Source organism: Halichoerus grypus, chromosome X, assembly GCF_964656455.1.
Source record: "Halichoerus grypus chromosome X, mHalGry1.hap1.1, whole genome shotgun sequence".
In the NCBI taxonomy this organism is placed as follows: domain Eukaryota; kingdom Metazoa; phylum Chordata; class Mammalia; order Carnivora; family Phocidae; genus Halichoerus; species Halichoerus grypus.
The window spans coordinates 31,285,599-31,306,739 of NC_135727.1; the positions used below are offsets into that span (position 1 = coordinate 31,285,599).

Sequence of the window (21,141 nt, forward strand, 5' to 3'; positions counted from 1 at the left end):
ATTTTATAACTGAAAGTTTGAATGACTTAATTCCCTTCACCTACTTCACCCATCCTCCATCCCCTGCAACCATCAGTTTGTTCTCTGTATCTGTGAATCTGTTGCAGTTTGGTTTTGTTTGTTCCTTTTGTTTTTTAGATTCCACATGAGAGAAATCATATGGTATTTGTCTTTGGTTCCATCCATGTTGTCACAAATGGCCACATTTCATTCTTTTTTATGGCTGAGTAATATTATATACATATAATATGTATATATATATATATATATATATGTATATATATATATATATACCACATCTTTATCCATTCATCTATCCATCTATCAGTAGACACTTAGGTTGTTGCTTCTATCCCTTGGCTATTGGAAATTGGCCATTGTAAATAATGCTGCAATAAACACAGGCATGCGTGTATCTTTTTAAATGAGTGTTTTCATTTTCTTCAGGTAAATATCCAGAAGTGGAATTGCTAGATCATAGGGCAGTTCTATTTTTAATTTTTTGAGGAACCTCCATATTGTTTTCCATAGCGGCTGTACCAATTTACCTTCCCACCAACGGTGCAAGAGGGTTCCCTTGTCTCCATATCCTCGCCAACACTTGATATTTCTTGTCCTTTTTTTCCTAAGATTTTGTTATTAAGTAATCTCTACAGCCAATGTGGGGCTCAAACTTACAACCCCGAGATCAAGAGTTGCATGCTCCACTGACTGAGCCAGCCAGGTGCCCCAATATTTCTTGTCTTTTTGATACTAGTCATCCAGACAGGTATGAGGTGATTTATCTAATTGTGGTTTTGATTTGTATTTCCCCAACGATGAGTGATGCTGAGCATCTTTTCACATGTCTGGTGGCCATCTGTACGTCTTCTTTGGAAAAATGTCTATTCAGGTTTAGAGAACCTCCTTTAAAATGCAAATACTTCTGGGGTGCCTGGGTGGCTCAGTCGGTTAAACTGCCAACTCTTGATTTTGGCTCAGGTCATGATCTCGGGGTCCTGGGATTGAGTCCCCTGTCGGGCTTCATGCTCAGTGGGGAGTCAGCTTGAGATTCTCTCTCCCTCTCCCTCTGCCCCTCCCCACTGCACTCTCTCTCTCTAAAATAAACAAATAAATCTTTATAAAAATTAAAAATAAATAAAATGCAAATACTCCTGAGTAGCCTCAATTCTTCATCAGCGAACACCTGAGCCATAATTAACACCTCAGCAGAAAAGGGGCAAGAAAGGCAGATTAGCAAGTTTCCCTCAAGAGGAAGAACCTTTTCCATCCTCGCTTTATTAAGCTTTCACATACATTATTTGCCGTGTCCCAGCAAGCCAGGGAAGTGAGTAAAGCCATACTTTACACAGCAGGAAACTAAGGCTCAGAGAGGTTAGGTAACTTGCCCAGGCCACAGAGATAGCTGAGTGGTCCGCCAACTAGAACCCAGTTCTCCCGACTCTCCCTGCCACCGAGCTGCATGAATCTGATGATCTCGAAATTCACTGAGCCAAAGCCCTGTCACTAATAACAACTTCTCATTCAGCCTCCTCACAATCCTGGACAAATTCAACCCCAAATGTCCCTGACCTCCCCCTTCACTGAAAGAAGGCATAAAGATATAAAACAGTTTTGGACAGATGATCTGATGCTTTGAAGAACCTGTCAATTAGAAGGGGCTTCAAACCAATCAGGCCTGAGCGAAAATTCCGTTGAATAAGACTATCATAAAGAATCTGAAATGATCCAATCCCGTTAACAAAAATTCACTTATGCCAGTTGACCACATCTGACTGGGAAGGCTGAATGTTCCCCTCATTTTTCCTCAGGCATCGGGAAACCTAGTCAAGCCTATCTGCCACAGACGTCTTATTTTTTCACTTGCCATGTGGTCATTTACTCTTGCGTTGCATGGTTCCTGCATATCTGTGTGCATGTTGTTAGCGAGACGGTGAACGTGAAAGCTCCCTGAGAAACTGGAAGTGTGGTCTACATACGAGGCTACAGGCAGGAACACGGGAACACATTTTAACATAATTATTTGTTCAGTGCCTAGTAGATAAAAGATATCTGGTATTTCCTAACACAGTAATCTCATTGCATTTGATTATCAGATAATGAGCAAATATTTTCAAATGTTCAAATGCTCAGTTTTTTTCCAACAGTCTTTTCAGTCATTTTCCCAGGTAAAATTGGGACACGACCCAAAATAAAATTCCCACTTTGAAGTAAGATTAGAATTCCGTTTATTCTTGGCTCCAATTCATAGTGTTCACTTTACCTCATCAATGCAATACGTTCCAGAACACTTACCTTGTCCTGCTTGTTGTCAAAATGACTAAAATACCGTAAGGTGCAATTCGGGCTGGCTCCCTCAGGAGGATCCCATGTCCAGATGACCGTGCAGAGGTTTTCAACAGAAACACTTAAATTTGTCACAGGTGGCTGAGTTTCTGCTCAAATCAAGCACAAGAAATAAATTTATCAACATCAGCCAGTGCTTTCAGTGGGCCACGTAAGCCATTCCTCCCAGTCCTAGAGGCCAAGAATAATAAAACTAAGTTAACAACAGCTAACATTTATTGAGCCAGGCACTGTTCTAAGTACTCTCCCCACTAATCCATTGGCTCCTCACAACCATCTTGTGAGATAGGGACTATCAGCCTCATCTTAAAGATGAAATGACGGAGGTCAAGAACAATGAGTCACTTGCCCCATGTCCCATAGCTCATAAACGTCAGAGTCGGGATACAAACCCAGAAAGTGTGCCTCCAAGGCCACATTCTGAATTACTTGCTATAGTGTGGACACAGGGAAGAGTATAGTCTTAAATTTCCGTTTCCCTCCTGCAGGAATTTGGGGTTCCCTATGCTTGGGATCTACACCTCACTCGACAGAGCCATGTCAATCTCAGCAGTTCTGTGCGTGAGTTTAAGCAGCATATCTTTTCATCATGCTTGCTAACGTGACCTGGTAACAGTTTTTACAACTTTTCCAAAGAAGTCCTGAAAGAGATTTAAGAGTCCTTGTTGTTCCCCTGAGGTCTGACAATAAACAGCTGGGACTGTAGCCTTGACTAATCTGAAGAGGGAAGAGAAGAGGAGAAACTGAACCAGTGTCTCAAAAATGTGTTTCATTTGGAGAAAACCCACCACTGCCTCTACCAAATACTTAGTGACTCTACTATTTTGGACCAAGTTCTATCACCAGGGAAAGGAGTTTGCTTCTGCCCAACGCAGGGAAATACACAGAGCGGGGGTTGGGGGAACGAAACATCATCTCAAACTTTGCTGACAGCTCCTGTGACCAGGACTACGAAAACTGTCCCCCAGAAAGTGGATGAGGAGCGTACAGGGACTCTCTGTCCTATCTCTGCAACTTTTCTGTAAATTGAAAATCACTCCAAAACAAAGTTTATTAAATTAAAAAAAAAATCCCTCCAAATGGTCCAACGTTGCAAACAATCATTAGTAATTACTTACGAGCCACAGTTGTCTTAATTTGTCAATCCACAGAGTTGTATTTTTTACTCTGTGCCAACACTCTGGAGTGCACTGGGCCTCTTACGGGATCTGTAAATACTTATACCATCACCTTCCTCTTTAACTGAACAAAAAATGCCTTTTGTCCCCAAACAGGAGCCCCGCAGGCACTACATAGTTGGCATTTCCCCAAACGTCAGTTTTAGTCATGGCAGCCTGCAAAGGCCCTGCACTTTGGGTTTCATTCCCTCTTTCCCAGCTCTTCTACCGTTAGTTTTTCCACAAGGCTGACCAAAGGCCCAACCGTGGGCAGGAGCAGCCCACAGCAGGACCAGCGGAAGCAGAAAATTCCTACTGCACTGCATCAAAACCCAGCTAGAGTCTGGAAGCCCCCACGGCTCGGGCAACAGTGCCAACGTAAGGATTCGAAGCAATGACTAGCGAGTACAGCTACTCCATTTTGGTCTTTCTAACATCACGTGGATGAAACTCTGGAAGACAAATCATTTGTCAGCTATGGAGGCTCTAATAAAACCTTTGTTCCGGGGCACCTGGGTCACTCAGTCGGATTAACGTCGGACTCTTGGTTTTGGCTCAGGTCATGATCTCAGGGTCATGAGATCGAGCCCCGTGTTGGGCTCCGCGCTCAGCAGAGTCTGCTTGAGATTCTCTCTCCACCCCTCCCTCCCCCTGCTCTTTCTCTCTCTCTCTCAAATAACTCTTTAAATAAATAGTACATAAATAATAAAAAAATAAAAACTTTGTTCCTCCTAAAGACTATAATCTACTTGAGGTGTATCAGTCTTATTCTCTACTTTCCAGAAACAGAGTGCAGCAAACTTGCTGACGCTCTACCTTCCTACCCCCCCACAAAAATTAAAGCTCTGATAATAAAAAAAATACTACCTATTTATGGCTCACATAAATCACATTTCAATCTTCAAGACTTATAACATCTACTTTTTAACCTCAGTATTTTGATAGAACAATAGCCTGCATTATTTCCAATCTCTCCAAAGGGTTTATTTTTCCCCCATCTGTTCTGAAGTGCCTTTTAGTCAAATCTTCTAATTGGTTTGCATTTTAGGGTACTTGTGGCTATCTGCCATCCTTTTTTCCCCCCCTAATGGCCTTCCATTTCCCTTGAGATTTTTCTACTTCTTATACTTTAAAATACATGCACGTGCACACACACATACACACACTTGTCCAGAAACTTTAAATACAATCTCCAAACATTTAGATAGAAATGAATATGTGTGTATATGCATATAACACATTGAGATATGTACATAAATAAGTGGTGACTGTACTTCTTGTAAAGATCTCTGACAGCTCCTCATGTGTAAGACATAATATACTTTCAGTAGAGTGTAGGATTAAGAGCATGGACTCTGGAGCCAGACTGCCTGAGTTCCTGTCCCAGCTCTGCTACTTACTAGCTGGATAGTTACTTAACCTCTCTATGCTCTAGTTTTCTTATATGTAACACAAGGATAAAAATAATAACCCATCAAAAAAGGGTCATTTTGAGGATGAACTGAGTTAATACAGATAAAATGCTCAGAACAGTGCTTGGCCCAAAGCAAGTGCTATGGAAATGTTAGCGATCTACTTTCTTTTTGAAGAAACAAAACAGCTCTCAACAGTTGCTTTGGTTGGCTGTGGAACGTATACGTGCCCGCAGCCTGTGAGACAGAACAAGTTAGACCAACCTTTCTTAGAGGTTGATCACTGCCTTCCGAAAGGGGAATGGGCAGGCGGGAGGGACTCAAGTGGGTGGCTCCCCCCAACTCAACTTCAGACCTCAAGTGAGTCTGTATGGTCATGAAGCACAGCGTCCCATTCTACTTAGGAACTGACACGGTCCGTGCTCTTTCTAATAAGGCATGTTGCTTCGGGATTCACTTTCGCTCTGCCCTATCCCATCCCAGGAGCTGGCAGCGGCATGCATGTTCCGGGAAAAGCTAATCACAACAGTCATACATGAGTCACCGCCTCCTTCCCTTACATCTAGTCAGTCATCAATGTCTGTCCATCTCTTCTTGCAACATCTCTTTTAATCATCCCAATTACACCAGCGTGCTCTGCTGGGCCCCTCGAGGCAGGCTGGCACCAGTTAAGTCCCGGCCCTGGACAGGAGACACTCACAACACATCTGTCTAGCGGACATCTTCAACCCTGGAGCCCTGCACAGCTTTACATTCCAGCGATTCCTGTCACCCGGTCAGGTCTCCCTGCTTGCTTCTCCTCCGCTGTCATGTCCCTCGTGCCGTGCCCCGCTCAGGGCCTTCGTGGGCAAACGAAACTCTTCCGCCTCGACTGACTTTGCCAACACACCCTCCTGCCAAGCCGGGCTGCTCACTGCCCACAAAGGAGCACCCTCTGCCCCCGCACTCCTGCGTCTCTGCTCCTGCTCTTCTCCCCCAACTTGGAAGAATTTCTCCACCCACTCAAATTCCACCCATCCTGAAGGCCTAGCTCAAGTTTTTACCACCTCCACGCAACTGCCGGCCCTCACGGCTCTCCCTCCTCCGGACGCCTACAGTGCTTACGGTTTGGACCACGCGCTGTGGCCCTTATAAAGCGAGTCTCCAATATACGGTCAGTCACTTCTTAACAGATGACCCGGACATCTGTTCATGGGTCCCAACCAATCCTGCCCTGCTGCTCTGGGAGGTGCCCAGCTCCTCTCCCAGCCAAGGACTCCCCTCCCTTCAACAGAGGGAGGCAGTGAATACAGTGGTCAAGGGCATGAACTCTGGAGTCTGGCCACCGGGACTGGAAGGCTCGCTCCACTCTACCATAACCCATGAGGCCTGGAGCAAGGCTCTTAACCTCACCGTGCCTCAGCTACCTCATATACAAGATGGGACTCAGAGCAGCACCTACAGGATAGGTTTTGTGTAAAGACGAAATGAAACAACGTAAGTGAAAAAACTCACAACACTGCGTGGCACAGAGTATATTAAACACTATAGAATGCTAGTTGTGGTTATTAAGACACGCCACCACATGGACCAGCAGCCTAAACAGACTAAACAAAGCTGGTAACCTAATCATTTTTATGAACACTGAGAAGCTTAGAGCTAGGAAGAGCCCTTAGAACTTACAGATCAGGAAACTGCCACATGAGCACGGGGAAATGACTAGCCCAGAGCCCCACAGCTGGGAAATGTCAGAAAACTTAAGTCCCCTGTTTCTTTTTTTTTCCTTCACCATACCTCCTTGCAATTCTATCAATATTTTTTTTAAAGATTTTATTTATTTATTCGACAGAGAGCACAAGTAGGCAGAGTGGCAGGCAGAGGGAGAGGCAGCCAGACGTGGGGCTCGATCCCAGGACCCCAGGATCATGACCTGAGCCGAAGGCAGCCCCTTTTAACCGACTGAGCCACCCAGGTGCCCCTACCAATATTTTTTCTAATGGGAAAAAAGCTTCTGTATTCTAAGTAACCAAGTTACCAATGAACCGCTGAGACAAAACTGATTAAGTGGGGGGTTGCCGGGCATTATCTAGAAGGCCAGCTGTTGTTACAGCTGTTTGTGTGGGAGTCTGTAGGAGGGAAGGTGTTGGAGCAGGACGGTGAAAATCAGGAGCCCAACGAGTGGGGTGACCCTCAACAAGTCCCTTCCCTTCTCTGCACTGGGCTTCCTCATATGGTTGTAAGAATCCGATCCCCCACCTGCACTGGAGGCACGTAGGGGGCGGCAAGGATTATGCTGCACACCCTAAGGCTCTCCGAGAACCCCCAGAGCCTGGCTCAGAGCTCAACAACGCAGACGCTTGAATAATTATTAACTGGAAACTTCAAACCTGCCTCAGGCCTCCACTTTAAATGCCACCTTTTCAGTAAGGGCTTCCCACTTCACCCTATTTATAACGGCAAACCCCTTCCAGGCTTCGTTTTTCTTCATTGTACTTGGTGCCATCTGACAACCTGATATTTTACCCCCCGCCTCCCCGCACCCCCCAACCCCGGGACTCTGCCAATAGCACGGAAGCTGTACAGGGCGGGGGCTTGGTCTGTTTCACTCACCCCCAGCGTCCTCAGCCCCTAGAACACCACCTGGCATAGAGCAGCCTGCATACGTTTTGTTGACTGCATCAATAGAGGGCATCAAGATTTCCCAATCAACACTTCAACTTGGGTTTCAAAGCCCAACACACTGGTGAAAATGCAATAAGCAAATTGTGGGCGTCTGTGTCAATATGGTAATAAAACCTCTCAAATTTGGAGCCACTGTGGTCACCCGACGTGGCCAGAAGGCCACTCGAGCCGGGAGCTGTCCGTGCGGAAGTCATTCTACTTTTCCCGGTAGAACTCTGCCCGGCTGATTAATGAAAAGCTGCCGCACAGGGTGAGGGGTATATGCGAACTCCCTGGAGTACCTTGGCAACTTTTCTGTAAACCGAAAATTATTTCCAAATCTAAGGGCTATTAAAGAAAACAAAAAGGCCTGAATTCACCCCGATGCTGCTCCGGGTTTCCCAAACGGATTTCTCGAACGCCAGAGGAGGCCGTGGCCCCCACGTCCTTTCTCTGCGAGGACCGGGGTCTTCAGGAGCTCCCTTCAACTCCACCCCCGCACTCGACCGGCGAGGTCCCCGGCAAGGAGCCCCGGGGCGATCCCGGCCCGCCCGGACCTCGGTCGCCAACCCCGCCGGTTCCTGGCCCCCTCATCCCCTCCCGGGCGACTTCCCGGGTCCCGCCCCGCCGCCCTCGGACACCGCGGCCACTTTTCTCTCCCGCGCCTGGGCCCCGGGCTCCTCGGCTCTTCCCGACGATGCGAGGGAAGTGCGGCGGCGAGTCGTCGTCCCGCTCCGCCGCCGCCGCCGCCGCCGCCACGGCCGCCCGCGACCCGGGAACCCCACCTCGAACCGGGCGCCGGAGGCTGCGGTCTCCGAGCGCGGGGCGTCGTGAGGCCGCCCCCCCCCAACCAGCGCCCTCCCTCGCCGCAGCCCCCGGCCCCTGTCGGCCGCGACCCCAGCCGCCCCCTCGGCCGCCGCCCCCTGCCCGCGGCCAAACTCACCGGTAGGCGCGGCGCCCCCGCCGCCGCCGCCGCCGGCGCACAGCAGCAGCGCCCACAGCCCGCAGAGCCGCGCCGGCCGCTCCATGCAGCCCCTGTCCTCGGAGCCCGGCCGGGCTGCGGGGCTCGGCAGTCTCCGCCTCCTTCGCTCCCTCTCCCACTTCCCGGCTCCGCCGCCCTGGAAACTGGGGGCCGGCGCAGACCGGAAAGGCCGCCCCGCCCACCCGCCGCAGGTAACCCGAGCCGCGAGCCGCGGGCGTAGGGGGCGGGGCGCCGGGGTCCTCGCGCCTCCCGCGCCTGCCGCGCCTCGCGCCGCGCCGCACCTGGCCTCGCCGCGGCCCCGCGGCCCCGCCGCCGCCCCCGCCCCCGCCCCGGCCGCTCCGGAGCCCCGGCTCGACTCGGGCCAGACTGAACTTCCTCGAGCACGTCGCGGCCCAGCCCAGGCGCCCGCCGGTCCCGCCCTCCGCGCGCCCGAGCCAGCCCCGGCCGGCGCCGCCTGTGCGCGCGGACCTGCGGGACCTGGGTCGCGCCGGGGCTGCCGCCGTCCATCGCCCCCCGCCCCGGGGCCCCGGGTCAGGGCCACCGCCGGGAAGGAGCCTCGGTCTGGGAGTCCGGAGAGGCGGCTCCCAGTCGTCGGCCTCTAAGCGCCTGTTTCCTAACCTCTGACTCCAGCCTTCCTAATCCCAGCCCCACCTCCCAGGATGGGCTCGGGGCCCAAGACCCAAGGGGGAGCTTAGCAGGGGCGTGTTTGGCGAAAAGGCCGGAAGGTGTATTGGAAAGCTGGTAATACAGAATGTTGAGTCGGGGGGTGGTGGTGGGGAGCAAAATTTTAAATGGGAAGGACAGTGCCATACTATGTCCAGTACTTGCATTCTGAAAAGCACACAACCAACTTTCTGCATATTTCTTTTTCACAGGTTTAGAGTCAGAAGGTGAGTCAGAAGGACACACAGAAAGTGAGTGACTATGAAGGTCAATGAGGCTGGGGATGGAGGAGAACGGGAACCCCTGTTACTTTCCTATTGCTGCTATAACCAATTACCATAAATGTAGTGACTTGACACGGGTTTTTTTTTTTTTAGAGTTCGGGAGGTCAGAAGTCTCACTGGGCCAAAATCATGGCGTGAGCAGAGCTGTGTTCCTTCTGGAGGTTCTGAGAGAGAAGCAGTGTTTAGCTTCTCTAGGCGGCCCAGGCCACTGCTCAGGTCACTTCTCTGATTCTGACCCTCCTGCTGCCTTTTTTCATTAATAAAAACCTTAGTGATTGGATTGGACCTACCAGATAATCCCCATCTCAAAATCCTTTATTGAATCACATCTACAGAGTCACCTTTGCCATATAAAGTCACGTATTCACGGTTGGCTGGGACTAGGGCATGGACATCTTTGGGGAGGGGCATTATTCTCTCACCACCCCCCAAAAAAGGGTCAGATCTGGATGGATGATGAGACCCACTAATCCAGGTGTATTTTGGTTGAATTAAGCCAATGTGTACACCCGAAATCTGTTGCAAAAAAATATAGCAGTAAAAATGCTGATAACACACCTAGTCTCCAGGCATGGGGATGTTTAACCTACCTGAAACAAAGGCCTCACTCTGAGAATTATGGCCCTTGAGTTCAATAAATATTTCCTGTCCTTCCAGGAACTGGGGTAGCCCCTAATTAAAAGCAGGCCCTGCCAACAAAGAGCTGCCACCAGTGTGGGGGGCTCTCATAAGGGCAAAAGCAAGGAACTGTGGGGCACAAAGAAGGGGCACCTTCTGGGAGAGAAGGAGCAAAGGAGGCTTCCAGGAGGCAGGCCTCCCTGCGCAGAATCTCGAGATAAGTCTTGCGTTCAAGGTTCAGAATCACTCCTTGTCTGCATGTATTACTGAACGACGTAATGTTTATGAAAACACTTTGTAAGCCGTGGAAGCTGGTAGAACTGAGAGATATTACTATTATTTCTGAATCCCCTTGCAGATAGGCCAGCCACTTTCTAACCTAAGACCTCCCCCCCCCCACTCACATCACCACACACATATACTTGTTGACATTTGCTATAAACATTATACAATAAGTTTATAATAACATTTCCAAAACGATTATGTCATCGGCCTTTTACGAAGTCTCCACTTGGAACAGGAGCCCCTGGGGACTGGCTTAGTGCCACCGTGGGCGTTGTCTGGCACGGATTGAGGGAGTGCCTAATGAAATGAATAGTAATGGCAGCAAATGACTAGAAAAATAAGGCTCACGATGGTCATTAGCCTCGAGAAAAGGTCCCGAGAATTGTGAGAGTTGTGAGGCAAAAGACAAAGGGCAGAGGCATGACCATAAGAGTACTGAGCTGCTGACCGTGAGTACAAGTGTTCCAGGCAGGGGTGCCTGGGGGGCTCGGTCGTTAAGCGTCTGCCTTCGGCTCAGGTCATGGTCCCGGGGTCCTGGGATCGAACCTGGGATCGAGCCCCGCATCATCAGGCTCCCAGCTCAGCGGGAAGCCTGCTTCTCCCTCTCCCACTCCCCCTGCTTGTGTTCCCTCTCTCGCTGTGTCTCTCTCTGTCAAATAAATACATAAAGTCTTTAAAAAAAAAAAAAGAAAACAAGTGTTCTAGGCAGTCCCACTTCCTCTCTACCCTAAATTTTGAGCCACGTTTAAAAAAAAAAAAAAAAAGGTTTAGGAATGCTCTCTCTTCAACATCAATCTTTTATTTGTAATTCCCGTGTACTTTTTACTCAAAGAGCATCTTAGATTGAATTAGGCCACTGCTCTGGTCTGCGGGAGGATGAAGCCGAAGGGATGGGTTCCCAGGCATTGCAATAAACAGCTCTTACTTGGGCTTTGTGTAATCCAAGTCACGATGAGTCCGCATCATGTTTAGCTTTAATTCGTAATTCATTGAGCCCCTGACGATTTGGGTGTGAGACTACCAATTGTCTTTCCTTTCGCTTTGGCCCTGAGGTGGCTGGAATTCTGGACTGCCCCAGGTACCTTGGCCGCTCCCATTGGCTTTTTGGATCTTTACCCTTTTCGCTAAGGCTTCCTCCTTTTTTGTGAGTGGAGTTGGGAGAGGGCACAAACAAGAAAATAGTTGGGGAGAAAGAATGATGTTCCTCTTTCCAAAGTCAGCTCTCCTTCCAGCCAGTTAGAAACACCCTCCTGAATTCATCAAGGACGCAGACGTCAGCATATATACCAAGGGCTTAGCTAAGAATTCTGGCCCCTTAGGTAAAAATCTCACAAAGGGTCTTATGCCTTTTATCAGGCCAAAACCGAACAGATACTCACCACCACTGCAGTGAAAAGAAAAAAGGGAAACAGCAAATAGGGAATTTCCCTTCTTCTGACACTAAAGCAATAGGTCCCCACAAGGGTTGATTTGTCCTCATCAGGAGACATTTAGCAACGTCTGGAGATATTTTTGGTGGTCCCCACTTGGGGTGCGAGGGCGTGCTACTGGTATCTAGTGGGTAGAGGTCAGGGATGCTGCTCAACACCCCACTATGCACAGGACAGCCCCCCCCCCACAAAGGATTATCCAGCTCAGAATGACCAGAGTGCCAAAGTGGAGAAGTCCTGAGCTAGTGTACTCTTTGTTATATTTGCACTTGGCCCCTATCCATCCATTGTCCTCATGCCCACTAAAAGTCAGTGAGAGGTTGACACTCAAAGTATTTAACCTTGACACGTTCCTTTCCTGTATCTGGCGTGTGTGGTTTCCCCGCCCAGCCATCCAGCCACGCAGGGCTTCTATCACAAAACATCTCTCACGTCAGTTCTCCCCCTTCCTCACCTCCACTGGTCTCTTCAGGTCCTTATTGCCTTTCCCTTACAAGGGTCTGCCCTTCTCCCCGCCAGGTGACAAATCTTCCTGATGTGCAGGTCAGATCATTTCACTCCCAGCTCAAGCTTCTTAAAGGGACACCTCCTCCCCTCAAATGCCACAAAAGGTAGTCTTGACGCCTTTGTCTGCCGGCTTGCTTCTTCATGACGGATTCCCCGAAAGTCTCACAGTCCCTTCACCAGCCAGGCTCCCCCAGTCACTCCGTGGCCCAGCCCTCTCAGCCAACAGGTCAGCTTTAGGCTCAAAGTCCTTTGCAGGCAGTTTTGTTTGGCCCACATTGTGTTTAAATATATTTGGGTTTAGATACTAAACATGAAAAAAAAAATCAGGAGATTTTGCATGACACCCCGGATTTTCAGCTTCTCTTAAGAAATCAGAAGTTCTGGGGACGCCTGGGTGGTGCCGTCAGTTAGGCGTCTGCCTCCAGCTCAGGTCATGATCCTGGGGCGCTGGGATTGAGCCCCGCATCGGGCTCCTTTCTCGGCGGGGAGCCTGCTTCTCCCTCTCCCTCTGCCTGCCGCTCCCCCTGCTTGTGCTCTCTTTCTCTCTGACAAATAAATAAAGAAAATCTTTTTTTTTTTTTAAAGAAATGAAGATACCAGAAATTGGGGTAGCATTGGACCTGAGTTCCAGGGCACCACCGGTCCGCGGGTGCTCGTCAGGTGCGGGCACCTTAATAACGGGGCGTGTGCTCCCCGTCGGCACAGACCCCGTGCTCCCCGGCCTGGCCTGCTTCCCCCACTTACCACCTGCCTGGCCCCCGTTTGTCACCTCTGATGTTTTCTCCCTACAAACCTACCCTCTTGCTGTTCTCTTTAACCAGAAAGCTTTTCCGTTCCTCCAATGTCACATTTTTTAAGGTTCTTTAACCCCCAAATGCAAAATTCTTTACTCTCTCTCGACAAATGCTTCTACTGTAGCGATTAACAAAGAGGTTTGTGTGCATGTCCTGAGCTGCCCCCAGATTCAAGCTCCTGGAGGCCGGAGACTCTGCCCAGGGTAACTCTCGGATTTTCACCTACGAGGAGCTTTGGAGCAGTAATCTGATTGGAAGGGACAACCACCGGGGGGCTTGTCCTGAAACCATGTGCGTACAGCAAGTGTGGACACGCTTCTCTTAGATTCTGAGTTTGTTTGGGGTGGCTCGAGCAAACACGCTGTCTGGCACCACAGAGAATGCAAAACTGAATGTGACGTGGTCAGTGTCGGTGCCATACCACGCTCTCGGGGTCTGGGTTTCGGTGACTTGGAGGTTCTTGCTCTTCCGAAGGGGTTTTCCCTACAGGTTTAGTGCAGCTCACTCGGGAGAGTGCCGTTTGCACGAGGGCTCGGGACCGGATCCTCCGGCTTTCGCCTGAGGCCAAGAAGTGTGCTGCTGGGGTATCTGTCGGGGTCAATGTCCTGAAGCCGATTGACTTCAGGTCTCCAAACTTTACAGTGATTATTAAATTGACTCTTGGATTCAACAGGGCACTCATGTGCTCAGGACCCTCCACCAGCCCCCAAGGCCCTACCCTACCCCACCTGCTCAGGACCCTCTACCAGCCCCCAAGGCCCTACCCTATCCCACCTGCTCAGGACCCTCCACCAGCCTCCAAGGCCCTACCCTAACCCCCCTTCTCAGGACCCTCCACCAGCCTCCAAAGCCCTACCCTACCCCATCTGCTCAGGAGCCTCCACGAGCCCCCAAGGCCCTACCCTAACCCCCCTTCTCAGGACGCTCCACCAGCCTCCAAGGCCCTACCCTACCCCATCTGCTCAGGACTCTCCACCAGCCTCCAAGGCCCTACCCTAACCTGCCTGCTCAGGACTCTCCACCAGCCTCCAAGGCCCTACCCTACCCCATCTGCTCAGGACTCTCCACCAGCCTCCAAGGCCCTACCCTAACCTGCCTGCTCAGGACTCTCCACCAGCCTCCAAGGCCCTACCCTAACCCACCTTTCCAGACTCCCCTCCCACTGCTCTGCCCAAGGCATGCTCCTCCAGCCACCCTGACCTTCTGGCTGTTCCTCACAGGAGTCAAGTGCACTCCAGCCTCGAGGCCTTTGCCCTGCCCTATTTCCTCTGTGAGTTGCTCCAACCTCCCAGGATAGCCACGCGTCTTACTCCGTCAGGTCATGTAGATGGCTCATCGAGGCCCGCTCTAGCCACCACTCGAAAATTTCAAGCCCCACCTGCCCCCGCCTGCTAGCCCCCTTCCTGGGTCATTCTGCCCCATTACCCTGGAATGTAAGCTTCGTGAGGGCAGGGAATGTTTTCTGGATTGTTCCCAGCTCTATCCCCAGCACTCAGAATTGTACCCGACACATAGTACATACTCAATAAATATATGAATGCATAAATCACACTGTGCCAGGTGCTGTGAGGGATACCAACCGACCAACGAAAGGCAGCAGTTCGTATGGTTGTCCTTGGGAAATTTCCAGTCAAAGCGGTGGGGAGGCATAGAAAACAATTAGGGAAAATGCAGCAAACACAAACATAAATGCTCAGAGAAAGGCAAGACGGACCAGTGTGGTTGGAATTGCTTTGGACGACTTCTTGGAATGGATGGGCACTGAACTAGACCTTGAAGGATGACCAGAACTTGAGAGAGGCAGGCGACAGGGAGACAGAAGGAGAAAGAAGTCAACAGCAGTCACTTTGTGGCTGGATCTCATAAGCAATAAGGAGCCACGGAAGACTTTTACGACCAAGGTGGTGACATCGTACAAGTGACATTTGGGAGATCTGGTTTTCTAAGATCAATGATCAAAACTTCCTTGATTCTTGCCTGGAGGCCAGAAGGCTGGGGGAAGACTAGGTGAGGGGTTGGCAGTCAAGGACAGGGGCGGCCCCCACCCACCTTCCGGCTCCACCATCAGACCCCAGGGGCTGTGAGGCTGATTCTTCCCTGCGCCCAACTCCTTGGGGGTGCTGCTCTATGAAAGAGCGTGCCCTCGGGGCCTGGCCCCCTAGTCTTTCTTGCACCCCTTGAAAGCAGTCAACATCCCGTGCAGTCACTCCATGGCCTCAGTCCCTTCAGGCTGCAAACTCTTCCTCTCTGGAATCAGCTCTGTTCTGCTTTCCAACACTTCGGTCTCTGAAAGAGGAAGGGCCTCCATGCGTCAGCATCCAGGGCTCCTCCTTTGGCTTTTGGTTTGGGGTGCTTTCGTTGCTGCCACCACCCCAGCATCTCACCGCACCCTCTCCCCCGCCGTGCCTGACCCTATGTAGGTCCTGTCCCCTCCCCCGGCCCAGCCAGGACGGGTCTGGTCTTTGCACACCATTGACAGCATTGTTACTGCCTCACCACTTAGCTATCATTGGTGTCTGTCTGTCTGCCTCTCATCTTGTCAGCCTCAAGGCTCCCGAGTTTAAAGATTCAAATGCCTCCTTCGCTTGTTAGTGCCCCGCACCTTCTGGCCCTGAAAAGTCTCCATTGTTTGTTTGCCTTAAGTGTGTAGGATAATTCCTCTTCAGCCGTGCCCTCATTCACACAGCCTCTTTGAGAAGGAGGAGGCCATTTGCATAGCCGTGACTCCCACAGGAACCCACACTCTAATTTGCACATCCCCTCCCTCTCCCAGGTCGTTTTGCCTACCTGCCTGTTGGACAGTTCCCTAAACAAGCAAGGAACTGAGAGCCCCAGTCTGGAAAACACTGGGCTGGGCCGGGGAGGGGACGCGTGGGAACAGCCAAACTCATCATCACACCCTCGTCCCGAATGGCCCTGCCTCTCCCACATCCTCTCACCTGGACTGCCTTTTGTGACTGCACTAGTCAGAACCAGGCGACTACAGGACTGCGACACTGCCTAGCTGCTAGCCTCCCCCGGGCTGAGCGGTGGCCGTGTGCGCTCCGCGCTCTCACAACGGAAGGACGGGAAGTGGCTAGTCATTTCCCTTCTCTGCAGCCTCAGTTTCCAGGATGCTACCCTTCCTTGCAAATTTGATGAGGTTCGCTTTGTGACACAATGTAGAGTTTATTTTTGTAAATGTTCCACGAGTGCTTGAGGAAAATATAGACAATTGACTCTGGAACAATGTGGGGGTTAGGGACGCCATCCCTGTGCGCAGTTGAAAATCTGCAAATAGCTTTTGGCTCCTCCTGAACTTAGCCTACTCCCCCAAAATAGCATACTCTTGATATGAGGCCTTACTGATAACATCAACCATCAATTAACACATGTTTTTGTATATTCTATGTATTATATACCATCTTCTTAAGATAAAGTAAGCTAGAGAAAAGAAAATCTTATCGGTGGGGGGGGCGCCTGGGTGGCTCAGTCGGTTGGGCATCTGCCTCTTGCTCTCAGCTCAGGTCTTCATCTCTGGGTAGTGAGTTCAAGCCCTGTGTTGGGTTCCATGCTTGGTGTGGAGATTACTCAAAAAAAAAAAAAAAAAAGGGAAAAAATCTTATTAGGAAAATCATAAGGAAGAGGAAATGCATTCACAGTACTCTGCTGTATTAGTTGAAAAAAATCCGCGTACAAATGGACCTGCGCTGTTCAAACCCGTGTTGTTCAAGGCACCACTGTATTCTCAAATTATAGGCCCAGTGTTCTTTGTATGGATCAAGTTTGTGGATCATGTTGGTCAAATTAATATTCTTGCTAATTTTTTTGTCTGTTGGACCTATCAGTTACTGAGAGATGTGTTAAAATCCCCCGTCATGATACTACAATGGTGGCTTTGTCAAATTCTTTTTTTTAAAGATTTTTATTTATTTATTTTAGAGAAAGAGCACACACGCAAGCAGGGAGAGGGGCAGAGGGAGAGGGAGAGAAAGAATCTCAAGCAGACTCCGCACTGAGCATGGAACCCAATGTGGGGCTCGATCTCACGACCCTGAGACCATAACCCAAGTGGAAATCAAGAGTCGGACGCTTAACCTGCTGAGCCACCCAGGTGCCCCGGATTTGTCAAATTCTTTGTTGACTTTAGTTGTAATACATTTACGCTTGTTTTTACCATCTGATTTTGTGCCATTTACCCCATCTTTTTTTTTTTCTGTTTCTTTTTGTCCTTTCCTCTCTCAACTTCTTTTCAATGCTGGGCTCTTGGGAGTCGTTTTTTCATTACAAGAGGGTGTTTTATCTTTTGTAAAATAGGCATAATAGGGGCGCCTGGGTGGCTCAACTGGTTAAGCGACTGCCTTCGGCTCAGGTCGTGATCCTGGAGTCCCGGGATCAAGTCCCACATCGGGCTCCCTGCTCAGCGGGGAGTCTGCTTCTCCCTCTGACCATCCCCCCCTCTCGTGCTCTCTCTCTCATTCTCTCTCTCTCAAATGCATAAATAAATAAAAATCCTTAAAATAGGCATAATAGTAGTGCCTACCACAGGGTTTGTTGTAAGGGTTAAATGAGATGAAGAAACTCACACTGAATGTTAATCCAGCGCCTAACATATAGTAAGCGCTAATAAATGGGAACTATTATTAGAAGTTCTAGTATTCTATCATCTTTAGGGTTCCCTTGTCTCTTACAGTTCCGCTTCTATTGTTCTCCTTTCTGCTGATATTGTCCCATTTGTTCTCAGTCTTTTTTCTTTCATTTCTCCTTTACTGCCATTCAGTTTCCTGTTTCCTCATACTCCTTCATCCCCAGGCGAGCTCCGCATGCAAGCTGCAATGGTGAAGCCCCTTAGGGAAGAGTGTCAGCATGGAGGGGCTTGGTGGCCCAGAGAGGGCAGGAGGCAAGACAGCGGTGCCTTGTCCCCTGATTCCCATTCCGCAAGGTGACAAACGTACCACCCAACACGAAGCCAACCCTACCCATTACTCTAGGTTGGCCCTGGCGAAATCAGACCCGCTGGGATCATCGGTTTCTGTGAAATGGGTACAAAGCCATAGAACTCGACACCTAAGGATACAGTTGCTTTCCTTAGTGCTTTTGCCTGTGGAGTACAGCTGGGGCCTCATGGTCTGCTCTCAAGAAGGAGTCCTGCTGTGGGAGAGTGGGTGTCACCTCACTAGGAATTTGTATATGTATAAACCAGAACCTGGAAAGAGGAACCATTTGTGCTCGAACACATTGTGGTCAGAGGAAAATTTTGTCATCATTGTTGTGACAGACCTGCAGCTAAATTTAGCAAGCTGTGTATTTTTGTGTGTGTGTGTGTGTATATGATGCTTGGACATCACACACGATGTTTCCGAAAAGCAAAAACTCCCCAGACCAAAAAAGAAGGCCTCTTCTGATTTCCTATTTGATTGCCATGGCCATCCCTTAGTCCAGTTACTTCAGAGCTTTGCTTTTTTCTGTGTCCTTTGGAGCATGACATTCTTTCAAGAGACATTGTGTCACTGGAGGACCATTGGCACTTGGCGGAGTTTTGGGTGTTTTTCTGTTCTCTGGTGGTTTCCACACTTGGATTGAAATAAACAGAGGTGTTGAATTTCCATATTTCAAATGGGCGTCACTCGAATATGAGAGTCTAATCTTTCGATGGCAATTAAACATACGCCTTTCTTCTTCACAATAAATTTTATTTTATTTTAAAGATTTTATTTATTTATTTGAGAGAGAGAGAGTGAGAGAGAGAGAGAGATCACGAGCAGGGGGAGGGGTAGAGGGAGAAGCAGGCTCCCCGCTGAGCAGGGAGCCCAATGCAGGACTCGATCCCAGGACCCTGGGATCATGACCTGAGCTGAAGGCAGACGCTTAACCACCTGAGCCACCCAGGTGCCCTTCACAATAAATTGTAAATAGATGCTGTTGATATTTTTGCAACTTCTTTTTTTTTTTTTTTTAGAGATTTTTATTTATTTATTTGAGAGAGAGAGACAGAGAGAGAGAAGAGGAGGAGCAGAGGGAGACGGAGAAGCAGACTCCCCACTGAGCACAGAGCCCAAAGGACGATGCTGGGCTGGATCCCAGGACCCTGAGATCATGACCTGAGCCAAAGTCAGACGCTCAACCGACTGGGCCACCCAGGAGCCCCTGAAACTTCTTTAATACAAAAGTGCAATTGCGACTTCTGATGTAGATGAAATGCAATATGTTCCTGGCCGTTAGTATATATAATCACAAAATGCCTCTCTGTGGTTCAGAAGTTCAAAAAAACCAAACGATATATAATGTGTTGGATCTGTCTTCCTGAAAACAGGAAATAGGAACACTTTAGTTTCTTGTAAGCCACAGAAAGGATATGGAGTAGAGTAGCAGATGAGATAAACATGCTGGAGATAGGGGTGCAAAATGGGAAAAGGAACGGAGATGAGAGGGAGAGAGAGTTTTCCAATTTTGGTAGTCAGATAAATATTTGACTGAAGTGACTCTGAGTGGGTTTTACTTCCCTTAGCATGCTCCAGACCAGTGGAGCTCTAAATTTTTCATCTCAGGACCCCTTTAAACTCTTACAAATGATCCAGGACCCTAGGTCCAGTCCCAGACTTTACTTCCTGGGGAACCGAACCTGTGACAAGTGTCTAGCCCAGGGCCCACCACATTGATGCTTAAAGTATCAAAGCAACTAGTTTCCTCAGTTACAAGAATAGTTGACCTGAAACAAACTACATGTAATAGCTTCTAGGCACACGTGGGGGTCATTCATCTTGTGAACAAGTTCTTTAAATCTCTTAAGGCGTTTCTCGATCATAGGATTTATTAAAAAGAAGGTGTAATCATTAGGGAAACGCAAATCAAAACCGCAATGAGATGCCACCCCACAACCATTCAGAGGCTTATTATTTTACAAACAACAGGAATTAAGTGTTGGTGGGGGTGTGGAGAAGTTGGAATGCTCGTGCACTGCTGGCGGGAATGTGACCTGGGGCGGCCGCTGTGGGACACAGCTTGGCGGTTCCTCAAAAACTTAAACGCGGACTTGTACTGATGTCGTTTTGGAATGTTGGTGGGGTCCGGAGCCGAAGGCCAAGAAAGAATTCTTGAGACGTCTTTGGTGCAGAAAGGTGATTCTATGAAAGCACAGGGACAGGACCCGTGGCAGAAGGGGCTGCTGCAGCGGGGTGGTGAGGGGTGGGTGATTATATACTGGGGAGTTGGGGGAGGTAAGGAAAAAGGGGGGTGTCCAAAAGGACTTTCATATGCTAAAGAAGGCTCACGGGATACTGGAGGCCTGGTCATTGTCAAGCTAAGGTTGTTTTTCCTTCTACTAAGGCATTAACATTAAGACAGCTGGGAGCTTCCCGGAGGAACGTTATACTCTGCCTTTCTCAGGTCCTTGTCAATGGGCTGCAGGTGGTAAAGAAATTTAAATTTGTTCCCTTTCTCTTCTGCCTCGGTTTCCCACATCACGGAGGGATGGAGGGGAGGGTGACTCCAGGAAATTGAGTTATGGGTCTCTGGAAGCTAGGTTATTGATAAGAATGCTTTTTCCTTGTAAATCACTAAGTCATTGGTAAACAGATGGAGACTCAGGTCTGGCACGACTGTGATCTCTGTCAGTTACCTATTTGTTTTCCCTTCCCTTAGCTTTAGGGCAGCCAGGGGTGCCCGAGGAATGTCACACATGTCCCACCTGGGAGTGGCGGTGGGGGGGGGAGTTTGCGGGGTGTCAGCTTCTGCTTTGTCCTCCGCTTGCCTTCTGTTCCCTCATCTGTATGATCCAGCAAGTCCACTTCTAGGTATATATCCAAAAAAAAAATTCAAAGCAGGGACTTAAACAAATATTTGTACACCCAGGTTCAGAGCAGCATTATTCCCAGTAGCTAAAACACGGAAGCAACCCAAGGGCCCATTGACGGATGAATGAATAAGCAAATTGTGGTATACACGTGGAATGGAATGGAATGTTCATCAGTCTTAAAAAGAAAGGCATGGGCGCCTGGGTGGCTCAGTCGTTAAGCGTCTGCCTTCGGCTCAGGTCATGATCCCA

General features: G+C 49.3%; 1 protein-coding gene and 1 long non-coding RNA gene across 7 annotated transcripts in view; one reads left to right on the forward strand and one right to left on the reverse strand.

Annotated features, from left to right (window-relative positions):
• Positions 1-8,738, reverse strand: part of IL13RA1 (interleukin 13 receptor subunit alpha 1) — a 78,549-nt gene extending 69,811 nt beyond the window's left edge. For 2 of the 6 annotated variants that reach the window (XM_078065517.1, XM_078065519.1), the window contains exons 1-2: positions 8,499-8,735; positions 2,296-2,435 (exon numbers count right to left, since the gene is read on the reverse strand). In XM_078065517.1, the coding sequence (XP_077921643.1) occupies positions 2,296-2,435; positions 8,499-8,583 (225 nt within the window). In that variant the 5' untranslated portion in view covers positions 8,584-8,735. Of the gene's footprint in view, positions 1-2,295; positions 2,436-8,498 lie in introns of all 6 variants that reach the window. The other 4 variants (XM_078065516.1, XM_078065520.1, XM_078065515.1 and 1 more) reach the window with 4 other exon arrangements.
• Positions 8,739-9,156: 418 nt separating this feature from the next.
• LOC118555497 (uncharacterized) lies at positions 9,157-9,781 on the forward strand. The gene is made up of 3 exons (XR_004927014.2): positions 9,157-9,278; positions 9,413-9,451; positions 9,578-9,781. It is a non-coding gene; the product is annotated as an uncharacterized LOC118555497 (long non-coding RNA).
• Positions 9,782-21,141: the final 11,360 nt, after the last annotated feature.